Source organism: Lotus japonicus, chromosome 5 (genome assembly GCF_012489685.1).
Source record: "Lotus japonicus ecotype B-129 chromosome 5, LjGifu_v1.2".
NCBI lineage: Eukaryota > Viridiplantae > Streptophyta > Magnoliopsida > Fabales > Fabaceae > Lotus > Lotus japonicus.
In genome coordinates this window covers 3,065,705-3,080,868 of record NC_080045.1, presented here as the reverse complement: position 1 = coordinate 3,080,868, position 15,164 = coordinate 3,065,705, and the positions used below count along the sequence as shown (strand labels likewise).

Genomic DNA, 15,164 nt, shown 5'->3' with positions numbered 1-15,164 from the left:
AGTTTAAGATGATTAAGAAAAGAACCAATGGAGAATTTTTCAAGGGAATCAGCCTGAAATGTTCCAAACGAAGAAATAAGAAAATTTGAGCTCAAGTAAAATTATCCAATGAAAGCCCCATTATGCATCCTAGGTATAAAAGCTTAATCATGTATATATACATAAACAATCATTCCTATCTGCATCATTATATTCAGCCAAAGCACCGGAAAAACACCATTCGTTTGGGTTATCAAATCTTAAAACATCCATGGCACAGAGAAAGCACTCATTTCGTTTTAGGATCCCTTGGCTAGCAGCAACCCCTGAATCATTGTCTCGTAATTTTAACCATAGATCAAATTCTCCAGACACAACAAATGTACCCATTAGGCCTTCTGAGATAACCTCTGCAGAGTCTCCTTCTAGTCCTTCCAAAACTCAGATAACACAAAGAACTGAACCTCAAAAGCAATCACCACTTCATCCAACTCAGCCAGCACCATCTTCTCTGATCACTGAGTCCCCGGTTTCTAAGCCGAAACCCCCTTCTCCATCCAGATCCCCAAAGTCGGTTATCTCTCCACCGCCATCATCTCATACAGGCTCTCCCACTCAGGCTCATAGTGTTCCTTCACCCCCAAAAACTCAACCTCAGTCTCCCTCTCATTTTGCCTCGGACGGTGCCGTGAAGGAGCCAAAGCTTGATGCTGAAGAAAGAACTCATCCTGCATCATCATCTCCCTTTGAACAGGAAAAGGAAAAGATGGTTGTGTCTGAACCAACGCCACAAGAAGCGGAGTTGAAAGTGCACTCACCATTAAGAGCAATCACCAAGTCACCAGAGACCTCTTTTCAACCTGAGAGCTTGTCAACACCGCCTGCAGGCTCTGAACAACAACCTAGTTCCATTCCAGACTCATCCCCAGTCTCTAAAACTGTCCCTTCCTTTCAGCCTCATCCATCGTCTCCTTCAGCCTCAGAGCGAGGCGAGGAGGAGTTAAAGGCTAAACCTGAAGAAAGCACTCCGCCTGCAGCATCTAACTCCCAAGAAGAAAAAGAGAAGATGACAGTGGCAGTTTCTGAACTTGTGCCACAAGAAGCTGAACCAAAGATGAAGTCACCACTGAAAACTATCCCCAAGTCACCAGAAACCTCTTCCCAACCTGAGAATCTGTTTACACAGCCTACAGCAACAACTTCAGGCGATGAGGAAAGATCAATCTCCCAAAGCAAGTTCCTTCAATCTAAAGAAAAGGAAAAAGCGGTACACAAAACCAAAAAGGAAGGAAAAGCCAAAGACACAACTATTAGCCAACATTCTAGGCATACCACAGCATCTGCTTCAGGCGCAAAGGCACAATCTGCCAATGCGGTTCATTCAGATAAGAAGCTACATGCGGTTCGAGAAACTGTAGAGAGAAAGGTAATGTTTTCCACATCCAACTCCAGTGAGAAAGACACTAGAGTTTTGAGCTCCACAGGTCCAGAAAGAACTGTTTCATCCAGCATGGAAAAGGCACCACTGCAAAAAGGTATTAAAGAAGATATTTCAAAGTTGGTTGACAAACTAGCCTCTGTGCACCCAACACAAGACATGGACGACATTGACAAACAATTCAGTGTCATAACACTGGCTGGTGACAACAGAGGAGCTACAATGCATGTTGGTCCCGAGCCAGAGAAGAGAGAGGGGTCAATCCACATACACCGCGCCTACAAGACTGATCCGGAAGAGAGCCCTGAGGTGACCACAGATGGAGAGGAAAATACCAACACTGAAGAAGACTCTGACAGTTCAATGGAGCATAGTAAAGTGGGGAAGGCATATGTCAACAGCAACATACAAAGCATCAACAATTCACTCATGTTTCATGGTTCAATCACTGAAAGGGACCCTGGAGTTCAAGTGAGTCTTCCACAAAAGCCTGCAGAGCCTATCAAGCCAGATGATAAGGACACTCACAAGACTGAGTTCAACATTAGCAGGGCCCAGAAGTCAACCTTTCAGGCAACAGTTAGAAGAAGATACCCCAGAGGCCTTCTCCGGGAACCAAATGACCTTGACCCGGATAACCTTGACAATCCTCGCCGTCATGGTTGCAAGTTCAGTTGTGACAACAACATTGAAGACATTGAGATTCTGTGACAGAACAAACAACCACAGCTTCCCTTCAACACTCAAAGTAACCCTGTATAAAGTATTGCAATACTCATTTTAAAGAAAATAAGGAGCTAGTTTCATTTGCTTTAGACGTATGTGATGTAGTACTTCCATCATGCAAGCGTTGACCGGATCCCTGGATTAGAATCCTCTTATGTCATGTGACAATGTCAAGTGAAACTTTGTGTCTATCTCTATCTTCATAAATATTCAGAGTCCCACCTATTTAACCCGAGAGACATAGACACAAAACTTGAAACATGATAATGACACGTGGAGTTTCCACATGAGAGATTCTGATCAGTGTCAACAACATCCACAGCAATATGTATTATGAAATGCAACTTTTTATTCTTATTTTTATGTGCAATGTAATTTTTTAATTTTAATTGTTCATTTACATTATAAGATAATATTCTTGGCAATGAGGAACTTAGAATCTGTCTGTCAAAACTACAAAACTATAAAGTGGTTCTCTCATGTGATGTGATTCGTGGTTGGGGAAATTAACAGAAAAAAAACTTGTTTACATTAGACAAACAGATTTCCCATTAAACATCAATGCTAACAGCTAGCACCACACAAACTTGTGCCTGCAGAATGAAAGCACTCAATATGATGAGTTATTTTGCCCCAGCTTCTCTCATTTCTTACGAAAATATGTACATTTTATATCAAAGATTTGTGACAGTGGAGGAAAGGCACTATCATTCACAAGCTGGTTTTGTGTCAAAACTGCTCAAGCAGATTGCAAAGGCTTGGAAAGCGGAGAGGGGATATCGGTAATCCATGGTGAATATGTCCTTCCCAATTTTCCCAAACTGTAGTATCACTTTCTCTTGTTCTGCTGCTGAAACATTCAAGCAAGGTTCTACAGCTGCTACAAGCTGGAAGTTCTTAACAGAGGCCACTGTAACCCTTCCCTTGAAATTCAAGCACCAACATTGCAGCTGTTCATGCCATCTAGGAGCTTTGTTTTTCAAAACCAGTGGCTCCACTGAACTCTGGGTTGATTCTGGAGTGTTGCTTGTGCCAGTTGAGCCAAACTCAACTACAGTTTCTGCTTTCTTTCCCTTTGGAATTTGCATGGTAGATGCATGCTCATTAAGAAAATTGGTAAACTTCAAAGGAGTAGGGGCAGTCCCTCCTTCTTGGATTGCAGACATGGGAATTAAGTGCATCGCGCACCGCATTCGCCTTGGACCTCTTGTTCGGAGAACATTAAGTTCATAAGATACTGTGGCCACTTTATAGTTAGCACTAGCAGCAGTAGCAGCCCTTGGAAGTACCTGTTTCACATGAACTCTTTGCTGCAACTTGTAATTCAATGGAAGTGAAGAATCATGTGGAGTATGACCATCCAAGGTCACAAACTTGGTGCCCAGAAAATTAGACCTGTTAATTGCTCACAGATCAAATCAACACTAGAATAATGACCCTGTTATAGAAGGTTAAGAACAATAGAGAGAGAAGGAACTAACCTCAGCTTTCCAATGTAAGTATTGTTTGCTCTAGAGAAATCATCAGCAACCAATGATATTAAAAATTCTGTGCATGTTGCCCTTCTGATCTTCTTTGCTGCCAATAGCAGCTTGCTCATATCACCAGAAAGAGCTGCAATTATCACAAGGATTCAGTAATCCACTTCTGAGGTGATTGGAATTTGAAAGAGAATATGAAACACAAAATAAGTAGAACTGCTTTACAACTAGAAAAACACAAGATAAGTCTTTCTATGAGCTAAAGCAGTGGATCAAACCCATAATCTTCAATAGAAAGTTCCATAAATAGAAACATAGGGAAGTCATGCTTCACTAGAAAACAGAATGATTAAAGAACTTATTAAGGAAGAGACTCTAAAAACCAAAATTCCTCAAGGAGGGTGCTTAAACAACCATATACTGATTTCAGATTCAAAGAAAAACCTTAATGTATTACTGAATTTCTAACAAATCTATTTCGAAATGGAGAATAAATTTTGTGAGCACAGCAATCTTACCGGGGCTTAGACCGAGATATAAACGATATGTTGAAGTCATCCTTTCTCTCTTAATGAAACACTGGATTGGATTGTCTCTTGGACCAGGCTGATAAACACAGATAAAAAACTACACATTAGTACCATTGCCATGTGCTTCCAAGCTTGAAGCTAATAAGAGCCTGTTTGGAAGCAGGCCAAAGATCACTTACCGGAGCTTATCTAGTGTTTTTTTAGTAGATGAGCTCAAATAAATGCTCTTTGGTATGCATTGATATCATTTATATAATGAGTAAAGGTTACCTGCTTAAGTGATATAGGGAAAGTGAGCCAACCACACTGTTCTGGTGTCTTGATCACATCCATTGTTATCTCTCTCCACAACCTACAAACTGATGCACACGCTACAAGCGCTCGGCGTGCAGGCCAGGAAGTTTCACTGGCTTCCACCCTTTGAATTATGTCTAGTAGCAACTCAGGGGGTAAGCTAGCCCACCGGCTCTGTGATGATGATGATGAAGGTGAAGGTGAAGGTGCTGGTGCTGGTGAGGAACATTCTGGTGCAATATGAGATTTTCCATGGCGATGTACATGCTTGGCTTCTGCCCCTCTTCTATACATGTTTCCAATGCCCTCTCCTATCTCCTTTAGCTCTTGCAAAATACTCTTGAATGACATTGTGATAGGTGTTGTTGTAGGACGAATTCAAATCCTCTATTGCCTCTCCAGCCTCTACAGAAATATAAATCACCATCAACTATCTAATTTGATAAATTATTCTTTATTGAAATTAATCTTAGCCATTGATTATAAAAATCAACGGTGGTTGCCGGAGAGGATCCAAATTCATTGTGGAACTAGCACAACCATTGTGTTTGAAAAGAAAAATCAAACTTTGCATAACATTTTTGTGCCTAAGTTCAACAGATTTATTGTATATAACAATGATGGAATGAGAATATATATTGAAATTAGTGGGATGAGAGGTTTAACTTGAAAACATAAAAAGTTGCTACTACCTACAAGATTCAAATCCTCTTTATTCAATACAAACTCACTTATTGCTACAACCAACAAGATTGAAATCCTTTATCCAACACAGACTCATACACATTAAGATTTTATTTGAAGAAACAAAAAGAGAAATGAAAGGAAAAGCTCAAAGATTTAGAGTTAGGTGCATGTACCATGAGACAAGGTCCTAGAAAGTGAGGAAACCTTGCAGAGAACTTGGAAGACACGAAGGATGGTGCCTCAAACTCCAAAGCCAATGTCTTGGATAAAACAAATAGGTGAGAGTGGGAAATGAGGAAGAAACTATGGTTGTGGGTTTATAGGTTACAAAGTTGTGTTGTGAGTTACTACAAAACAAAGGTTGTGGAGAAAACTAAAACTAGACCAATGGGGGCATCACATCATCGTGCCTTTAGTTTTTTGTTTTTTACAAGCATCAAGCAAAGCATCCCTTCTTCACAACCACAAAGACAAAAATAACTCTGCCCTTTGCAGCTAGTGGCAGCACCAGACCTGAAAATGAATGTGCTAGCGGTTCAATTAAATAAACATGGAAACCAGTTTTATACTATAATTGGTTGCAAGATAAATGCTCTAAAGTCACTCCTGATTAAAAGTTACAAGCCTTAACTTAAGACAAAACAAATTTTGATTCCTTGCAAATTATGAAACAAAATATAGTTCCACAATAGAAATTCTTACTTTTTTATGGATAAAAAAAGTTTTTCGTAAGGAAATGGTATCGGCAATTTGCTTGATACAAGACTCTATCATGCCCCACCGGACTAACTCTTAGCGTTGATTCTTAGTTGTTTTTGTTTTACCATTAAATGAAGAGGACTTCACCTACTCTTTGGTGATATTTTTTTTTGACTTTCATGGAAAACTTTTCCACGCCTCCTCTTGATTGTTATCCTTCCATCTTTGATCAATAAGTGATTGCATGGTGTAATAAAATGTCATGTCATAACAGAAAGTAATGAAGTTTAAAATTTACATCTTAGTGGTTAATAAAGAGAGAGCAGCACAAGTCTTTGAATTAAAAAGCTTATACTACACCTCAAGGGTACCTAAAAATTTCTGGAACCAAAATGATTATTTAAAATGGGACCCACATGGATAATAATATTGCTAAGCACAGTTGGTAAATAGGGCCAGTGATAAACTCGACCACCAATTCAATGTACTTAGTACTGCATCCAAACAAAAAACCATAACCATCAATGCAAGATTGCAAGTCCTTAGCCTTTCACTGGGAGTTGGGTTTGGCACCCCACTTATGGGGCTTGGCACCCCACTTTATCAAATACGGAATTTAAAATTCCGTATTCTCCCTATTGAATACGGAACTTAAAATTCCGTACTGTATTTAAGCATGCGTGTCACATTTTCAACCACTCATTATATACTAAAACAGATACGAAATTTTATTTTCCGTATTGATACGGAACTTTAAATTCCGTATTTAATAAAGTGGGGTGCAAAGCCTAAGGGGTGGGGCACCAAACTCAATTCCCCCTTTCACTCAATGTTAACTTAGTTTCATGTTATTTTCCCAATGGAAACTTCTTAGAACTTCCCCACCTTTATGGTCAAAAAAGCAAATATTGACCACTAAGATGTTTGTATGTGAAAAAAGTTGGGTGTGGAAAAGGATGGAGGGATACATAGACCATAATTGATGTCCCTTTCCTCTCTAACCTCTCCACTTATTCATTGATCTCGAAATTTCTTCTTCCTCCTGGATTTAGGTAAAGGTCAGTTATTGTTGGTAGCTGATCTCATGGCTACAGATACACACTGCTCCCTGGAGATGACACATTATCCACATCTCCTCAAGAGACTTTCTTAACATTGGTCACTTGATTAATATTTGATACACATTATCCGTTGTGCATATAGAAAAATGTTTTGTAGAGACTCTCTACGCCCAGATTTTAATTAGAAAGCAAGAGAAGCGAAATAAATAATTTATGTACTTATATGATGTATTGTGATTGTAAAATAAAAATAGAGAGAAAAATTAGGTGTATGTAAACAAATATGAGTTCATTGCACGTAAAATATGGTGTAATTTTGCACTCAGAAAATCAGAGTCGTTGAATGAATATCAAATGGTTTAAATTTCAATCTCAACAAAACAAAAACAAAATCAAAATCAAAACATGAATGGGAATTTGAGCGTTCGATTTTTATTCAACTGTTATCTAATGACCGTAGTGATCGCACTAAATCAAAATCCGCATGGGGGATATTGCTTTGTGTGTCTAGAAATATACATTTTGTTTCAGTTGGCCACAAAGGTTACCATGTCCAATTTTGTCCGAGGTAATTCAAATGATTCACAGTCAAGTGAACTTTAATTTATACTAGCTAGTCGAGATGATCATGAGCGAGTTTCATCTCAGCCAACTTACAACCGAGTCGAAAGAAGTCTACACATTCATAATAGTATTACAAAGTTGCTTAGAGGCAATCATCATCCCAGAAGTTTTAGATAAAGACTTCATGGTTTAATACCTCAAATCTCTTATCATGCATATGAATACAAGTTTATTGTTCATTTATGTAAACATTGTAAGATAATTGGAATTGGTGATTTTCATTGATAAAATGCACTGTATATATAGATACAAGAGAGTTGACCTAGGCTAGTAATTACAGAGGAATCTAAGCCTAATTACAGGGAAATAATTATGACATAAATAAATGACACAATATTTATTTATTCTATCACACCCCCGCAGTCGAAGCGGGAGGTTCACTGACGCTGAGACTGGAGCGAAAATCATCAAATAGGACTCGAGGAAGGCCTTTAGTGAAGATGTCCGCAATCTGGTGACGAGAAGGAATATGAAGAATGCGTGCCTGACCACGGGCGACCTTCTCGCGAACAAAATGAATGTCCATCTCAATGTGTTTAGTGCGCTGATGCTGAACAGGATTGCCGGATAGGTAGATGGCACTAACATTATCACAATAAACCAAAGTAGCCTGAGAAAGAGGAAAGTGAAGCTCCAAAAGCAGATTGCGGAGCCAACATGATTCGGAAACCACATTAGCTACGCCACGGTACTCAGCCTCAGCACTGGAACGGGAAAGCGTGGGTTGGCGCTTGGATGACCATGAAATGAGATTGTCACCGAGAAACACACAGTAACCAGAAGTCGACCGACGAGTGTCGGGACATCCACCCCAATCTGCATCGGTGTATGAAAGAAGCTTCTCGATAGGAGAAGGATAGAGATGCAAGCCAAACTGTAAGGTGCCCTGAACATAACGCAGGATGCGCTTCAGTGCAAGCATATGCTCTGTGCGGGGGGCGTGCATGTGAAGACACACCTGCTGAACAGCATAAGAGATGTCAGGACGGGTGAATGTGAGATACTGCAAAGCCCCAGCAAGACTCCGATATAAAGTAGGATCATCACACGGAGTACCAGCAGAAGTACTGAGTTTCGGCTTGGTGTCAACTGGAGTGGCACAAGGATTGCACGATGCCATACCGGCTCAAGCAATAATGTCACGGGCATAAGTACTCTGACTAAGAAAAAGGCCACCTGTATGTCTGGTGACGGCAATGCCCAAAAAATAGCTCAACGGACCCAGATCCTTCATAGCAAACTCAGAGGCAAGAAGAACCATGATAGATTTGCGAAGGTCATGAGAAGAGCTGATGAGGAGGATGTCATCAACATAAAGCAGGAGGTAAGCCATGTCAGATCCGCGTCGGTAAATGAAAAGAGAGTGATCAGATGTGCTATGCTGAAACCCAATGGTGGAGACATAGTCTGCAAAATGCTGGTACCAGGCACGAGGCGCTTGCTTCAAGCCATAGAGAGATTTCCGCAAGCGACACACATAATCAGGATGAGTACGGTCACGGAAACCCAGGGGCTGATGCATGTAGACTGTCTCATGCAGATCACCATGGAGGAATGCATTCTGAACATCTAACTGGTGAATAGGCCAAGACCTGGAGAGAGCAATGGTGAGAACTGTGCGAATGGTCGCAGGTTTCACCACAGGACTAAAGGTCTCATCACAATCAACACCGGCAATCTGGGACCTGCCATCACCTACAAGACGAGCTTTGTAACGCTCAAAACAACCATTAGCTTTCGTCTTATGACGAAAAATCCACATGCAGCGAATGATATTAACATCACGAGGACGAGGAACCAAATCCCACGTTTCATTTCTAATTAAAGCATCAAATTCAGACTGCATTGCGGATTTCCAATTTGGGTCTGAAAGAGCTAGTTTTGGGTTTCTGGGAAGAGGTGATATGGTGGGATCATCAATGGTTAGAGAAAGGTTGAAGAGCTTTCGGGGTTTGTAGATACCACGCATGCTGCGAGTGGCCATGGTACGGACAGGAGGTACAGGCTGAGGCGGCGAAGGAGGGGAAGGGGTAGGTGGTAGTGAGTCAGAGGAGGAGGAAGAGGGCGTAGGGAGTTGTGGGGAAGGCACAACAGGAGGCACTATAGGAGTAGGGATAGGGTCAGGTATGACGGACGGACTAGTCCACTGGTGGATGAGAGAGGGATGTATAGGATCTGAGAAACAGTCATATGTGGAGATAGGAGGGGTAGGCATGGTGGCAAAGGGAAACTGAGTCTCATCAAAAATGACATGGCGGGAAATAAAGATCTTTCTGTGCGACAAATCAAAACACTTATAACCTCTGTGATGAAGTGGGTACCCGAGGAAGACACACGGGGAGGAGCGTGGTTGTAATTTGTTAATGGTGGTGGAGGGAACCAAAGGGTAACAAAGACAACCAAAGACGCGAAGATGGGTGTAAGACGGATCACGATGATATAGAAGTTGAGTGGGAGAGAAATTAGACATAGCTTGTCGGGGAATGATATTAAGCAGATATGTAGCCATTTGAAGAGCATGATGCCAAAAGGACGGAGGAACAGACGCATGAGCGAGAAGAGTGCGAATCATGTTGTTAATGGTGCGTATTTTGCGCTCCGCCTTGCCATTTTGAGATGATGTATGTGGGCAGGAGAAGCGAAAAAGAAGACCATTAGCAGCACAAAACGCATGAAAAGATTTGTTGTCAAATTCTCGCCCATTATCACATTGAAGACATTTTACTATTTGGGAAAAATGCGTGCGGATTTGATTGGATAGAGTAGTGAACATTTCAAAAACTTGAGATTTATGACTTAAAGGAAACGTCCACAAGAAATCAGTAAAATCATCTAAGAATAATACATAATAACGATGGCCAGCAGAAGATAAAACAGGTGAAGTCCACAAATCACTGTGTAAAATGTCAAAAGGCATCACAGTTACATTATTGGAAGAAACAAAGGGCAACCGAATATGTTTGCCCAACACACAAGACTGACAAACGGTGCTAGAATTCAAATGCTCATAATGAATGAACTTATTACGACGAAGAGACTGCAAAGCAGATAGACTGGGATGACCAAGGCGGCTGTGCCAGAGACTCGGAGCTAGACCAGCAAATGGAAAGGATGGAGTGACTGGATATTGATCGCCAGGACTATTACATCTCATGAGTGGAATCCCCGTCTGAAAATCATGAACCGAGAAGCCATAAGGGTCAAAACAAACAGAAACATTGTTATCAGTGGTGAGTTGTCGCACAGAAATCAAGTTTTTAACAATATTAGGAGTGTGCAAGACATGGGAAAGGGTCAAGGGCTTGTGTTTATGGGAGGTGGTGAGGGTGGTATGTCCAGAACCCTGAATTGGAATACCCTGTCCGCTACCAACATACGGTTTCTGATTAAGATGACTCAAATTAGAATAAGACGTGAGATTACCTGGTGATGCTGCCACATGAGATGATGCTCCAGTGTCCATGTACCAGGTGCTGTCCGGAGGAGCAAGTGTCATGGTGTGCATGGCAGTGGCAATGTCAGTCGGCACGGGTGAGGCTGAAGCCGCATAAGCCTGAGGTCGCTGGCCCAGAATGCCAGGCTGCTGAGGAGGAGCAGACGGACGGGTCCACTGGGACGTAGGGTATGGGCACGGAGGCATGGCCCATGGAGGTGGGGCCCATCCCCAATGCTGGTACGGAAAGTACTGAGGCCGAGGAGGCATCGGAGGAGAGGAGCCCTGAGATGTGCCACTGCGGGAGCCACCACTGTTGCCACGATTCCCACGACCCTTAGAGTGGTGGGATCGAGAACGGTTGGAGGACCGACGATCGGAACGCTGAGAAGAGGCATCAGAAGAACGCGGCTGAGTAGCAACATATGCAGCTGGAGGTTCAGTAGGTGGCATCTTAGCCATGCCGGCTTCCTCCAAGGTAAGCATGGAGCGAGCCTGATGAAAGGAGGGGAGTGGATTGCTCTGACGAATCAAAGTAGCAACACCCTTATAAGCTTCAGAGAGGCCGGAGATGAGCTGCAAAACTAGACGGTGATTGTTCACAGGAGCACTGACATCACGGAGCTGGTCAGAAAGCGTCTTCAGACGCTGACAGTAGGAGGCGACAGTCGGAAATGCTTCCATGCGAACATTAGAGAACTCCTGCTCTAGAGTGACAGCACGAGCGTTCTGATTATCCCAGAAAAGATCAGCCAAACGAGTCCAAGCAGTGAGAGCGGTGGAGTCAGGCTCCATGATGGTAGTCATCAGGTCAATGGAGATGGTGGCATAAATCCACTGAAGGACAGTGGAATCCAAAGTGATCCACAACTCGTAGGTAGGGTCGGTGACAGGCGGAGGAGGCTTGTCCGCAGCAGGGACAATGTGGTGCAAAACCCGGTGAGAACGGGCATGGATGCGGAAAAGCTCCGCCCAGGTGCCATAGCGATCAGTCTCCACGTCAAGCATAATAGGAATGTGATTCTTGATGTTCGTGACAGCAAGCGCCGGGTGGAAATCAGGTTTAGCCGGCGGAGCAGGAGGGGCCACGGTGGTGACTGCCGGAGAACTGGTGGCGGGCACGGAGGTGCTGTCCGAGGAGGCTTGAGAAGACATGACTGCGAGATATCGGGCCAAGAGGAAAGAACAATAGGTTTTTTTTTTTTTTTTTTAAACCTGTGGCTGAACCGGTCGAGTGGAGCCGGCCGGTCTGGTCGAACCGGGAAAAGTTGACCCAGTCAAGAGAAAACGGGTCACGGGCAAGCCAAACGGATCCGTTTGGCTGTAGACGGATCAGCACGGATCCGCGGCAGAGGAGGGGATCCCGGGCTGCACGGCGAGAGCGGCGGCGATGCGAGGTGGCGGCCCAGTCAAGGAGGAGCGCCGACGGTGCAGAAAGCCGTGAAGGAAGCGCGGCTGAGGCTCGCGGTTGGGAAGGACGAGCGCGACTGTTTAAGGGCAGAAACGGGTCGGGGACGCTCAGAGAGGAGGCACGGGATGGTGCGACGTGCGGCGGCGCGACGGAGGGCGCCGGTGTTGAGGCTGGTGGCGGCGGGCAGCGTGAAACGTGGCCGGCGGCGGGCGCAAGAGCCAAACAGAGAGGCGGAAGGAAAGGAAAATAAAGGAATAATAATGAAAAGAAAAATTAGGTCAGAATAGGGATCTGAACCTGCTCAATGATACCATGTAAGATAATTGGAATTGGTGATTTTCATTGATAAAATGCACTGTATATATAGATACAAGAGAGTTGACCTAGGCTAGTAATTACAGAGGAATCTAAGCCTAATTACAGGGAAATAATTATGACATAAATAAATGACACAATATTTATTTATTCTATCAAACATTACTCATTTTTTTATCTCATTATCCTTCTATGACTTTTAATTTTTCTCTTAACTCTCTCATATTGACTTAAATGTGAGAGTCTCTTGCAGTTACCTCCATGTGTCCTGTTCCACTGAAACAAAAAAAAGATGCATGTAGTAACTCAGATTATGGAAGAACACATTTAACTTCTATATATAATCTATATATTTGGTACATATTATTTTGGAGGGGCTTTAAAATATATTGAAGCATGTGTGTCACTGTCATGGCTTCTAATTTTTTTGAAGCAAACGTCCCTAGTACACGTGCTCGTGCCATGTCCCCCTTCATTATTATTATTTTCTGTTGTTGGGATTTGGTGGAAACTCAATGAAGAGCAGTGGATTCTTCAAAGTAAACAAATATTTTTCATTCTTTTGCAATGGCCAGAGCTATCATTATGGATGAGTTTGCAAAGGCAGCTGACAGATAGATAAATCAGTGTTAGCGTAATTGCACCGCGTGGTCCACTTACCTACTTGCTCACTATACAATAATGTATGCAACTCAAACTCATTGATGCTCAAGTACTTGTTTTGACTTCTAATCACTATATAGTTAATAGCATATCCATGACTCTTTTGTTGGGCCAAAAGAAAATAATAAAATTTAAAATTTCTGTTAGCCCGCAGATTAAAAATAAAGAGTTGTTAAAATATAGATGTGTCTAAATGACCTTAAAAAAATTGATTAAAAAGAATTAAAATTTTTGTGGGAGCATGGCATCTATCAAGAAACTTTAGATACACCTCTAACTATGGCTTTATGGCTAAGTTTGGACATAATTAGTACCATTGTAAATGGTTAAATATATATATGCACTTTAAAATAATAATAAAAGAACAGTTATTTTATGGATTGAGATAAATCTTCAGTCATGTTTCACCGATATTCAATCACACAATATTAAAAATTGTCATAAACTAATTAAAACATGCTTGGTTGCGAGCTACAAATATGAATAGACTTTCAACTCAATTTAAAAAAAAAATTATTTACTTTTATATTAAATGTGGATATCCATTTACACTAAACAAATGACTTGAATAACTAAATACACTAAACCTAGAAATTAAACCCGTGCGTTGCACGAGTTCGTTTTTAATTTGTATTTTTTAATTGTAATATTTAAATTTGCAGAAAAGTAAGAAAGCTATTATTTAGAAGAATATTTAGAATATATGTATAATTAAATACAATTGAGTTATGATATTTTCACACTTTCTTTCTCTAATAAGGGAAAAAAGGATCAAACAGGTAGATTTCTTTTTTTTTTTTGCTTCATCGGAAGAAAAAATAGGTAGATTTCTATTGAGATTGAAATGAGAGTAGTTTTTTTTTAATATAAAATAAATTTAATTACTTAATTAGATTAGTATTGAAATGAACGTGGTAGTCTACTATTTTTTTTTCTAATATTGATTTAGTCGTTGCAATGATGTTATCAGCTGTGCTAATTTTTTTTTATCAAGATTGATGTGGTTGTTTACCATTGCTGGTGGCATAGAAGTTATTTTAAAATCACTTTCACGAACATAAAAATAGATTCTATCTAACTGCAGGATGGACGTCATTTGTTCCCTTTGAATGATTAAGCTGCTATTTTTTTTCCATAATATGACAATATTGAGGAGTGAAAGATTCCTATTTCTTATCAAGAATATAGTGAGTACTACATTTTACACTTATCTTTCTAGTGCAGTATATAAATTTATGTGGCTCACACTTTATTACTGATTTGTGTCATATAAATATAGAAATGATGATATATTTGTATGATTTCAATTGAATGAGAAGAATTGTGTAGTAAATTACCATATATGTGAAACTCACAGTTTTATTTTCCAATCATCTGCAACGGGGATATATCACTAAGTAATGTGTGTTTCTTGTTGTTGTTGATGATCTTTCTCCTACAATAAAGAAATAAGAATGAGTAATTTAAAAAAGCAATTTTGAAATTAACTAAAATAATTAAAAATTACATACTTGTTGAAGTAGTTAGAGACAATTGTCATTTTTTTTTCTCACCAGCAGCTGAAGTCTAAAAAATATGAATAATTTGAGTTTGTGAGTGATTTCACTGGTTTGTTTATATAGAGATATAATAGATGCATGATTCAATATAATACATTTCATTTTTTATTTATTTAATGTAGATAGTTGAATAGCCTCCTGACATTAACAATTTTATTCAGTTTTTGACACTGGTATTGCCATCATGCTACTATTTTTAATTTAATGTTAGTTTTTCTTCGGAGTTACTATGTTAAGGAATTATAAGAGTTTGTGAGTTTAAGA

General features: G+C 40.7%; 2 protein-coding genes across 2 annotated transcripts; one reads left to right on the top strand and one right to left on the bottom strand.

The window, feature by feature from the left end:
* The first annotated feature begins 250 nt into the window (after positions 1–250).
* LOC130717427 (flocculation protein FLO11-like) lies at positions 251–2,128 on the top strand. Its single transcript, XM_057567645.1, has one exon. The coding sequence runs from the start codon at positions 251–253 to the stop codon at positions 2,126–2,128; it is 1,878 nt and encodes a 625-aa protein (XP_057423628.1).
* Positions 2,129–2,655: 527 nt separating this feature from the next.
* LOC130718800 (tubby-like F-box protein 5) lies at positions 2,656–5,678 on the bottom strand. The gene is made up of 5 exons (XM_057569424.1): positions 5,309–5,678; positions 4,425–4,853; positions 4,143–4,230; positions 3,625–3,757; positions 2,656–3,538 (listed from the first exon to the last, which is right to left on the bottom strand). Exons 2-5 carry the CDS (start codon positions 4,797–4,799, stop codon positions 2,851–2,853), a joined length of 1,284 nt encoding a protein of 427 aa, XP_057425407.1. The 5' UTR covers positions 4,800–4,853; positions 5,309–5,678; the 3' UTR covers positions 2,656–2,850.
* Positions 5,679–15,164: the final 9,486 nt, after the last annotated feature.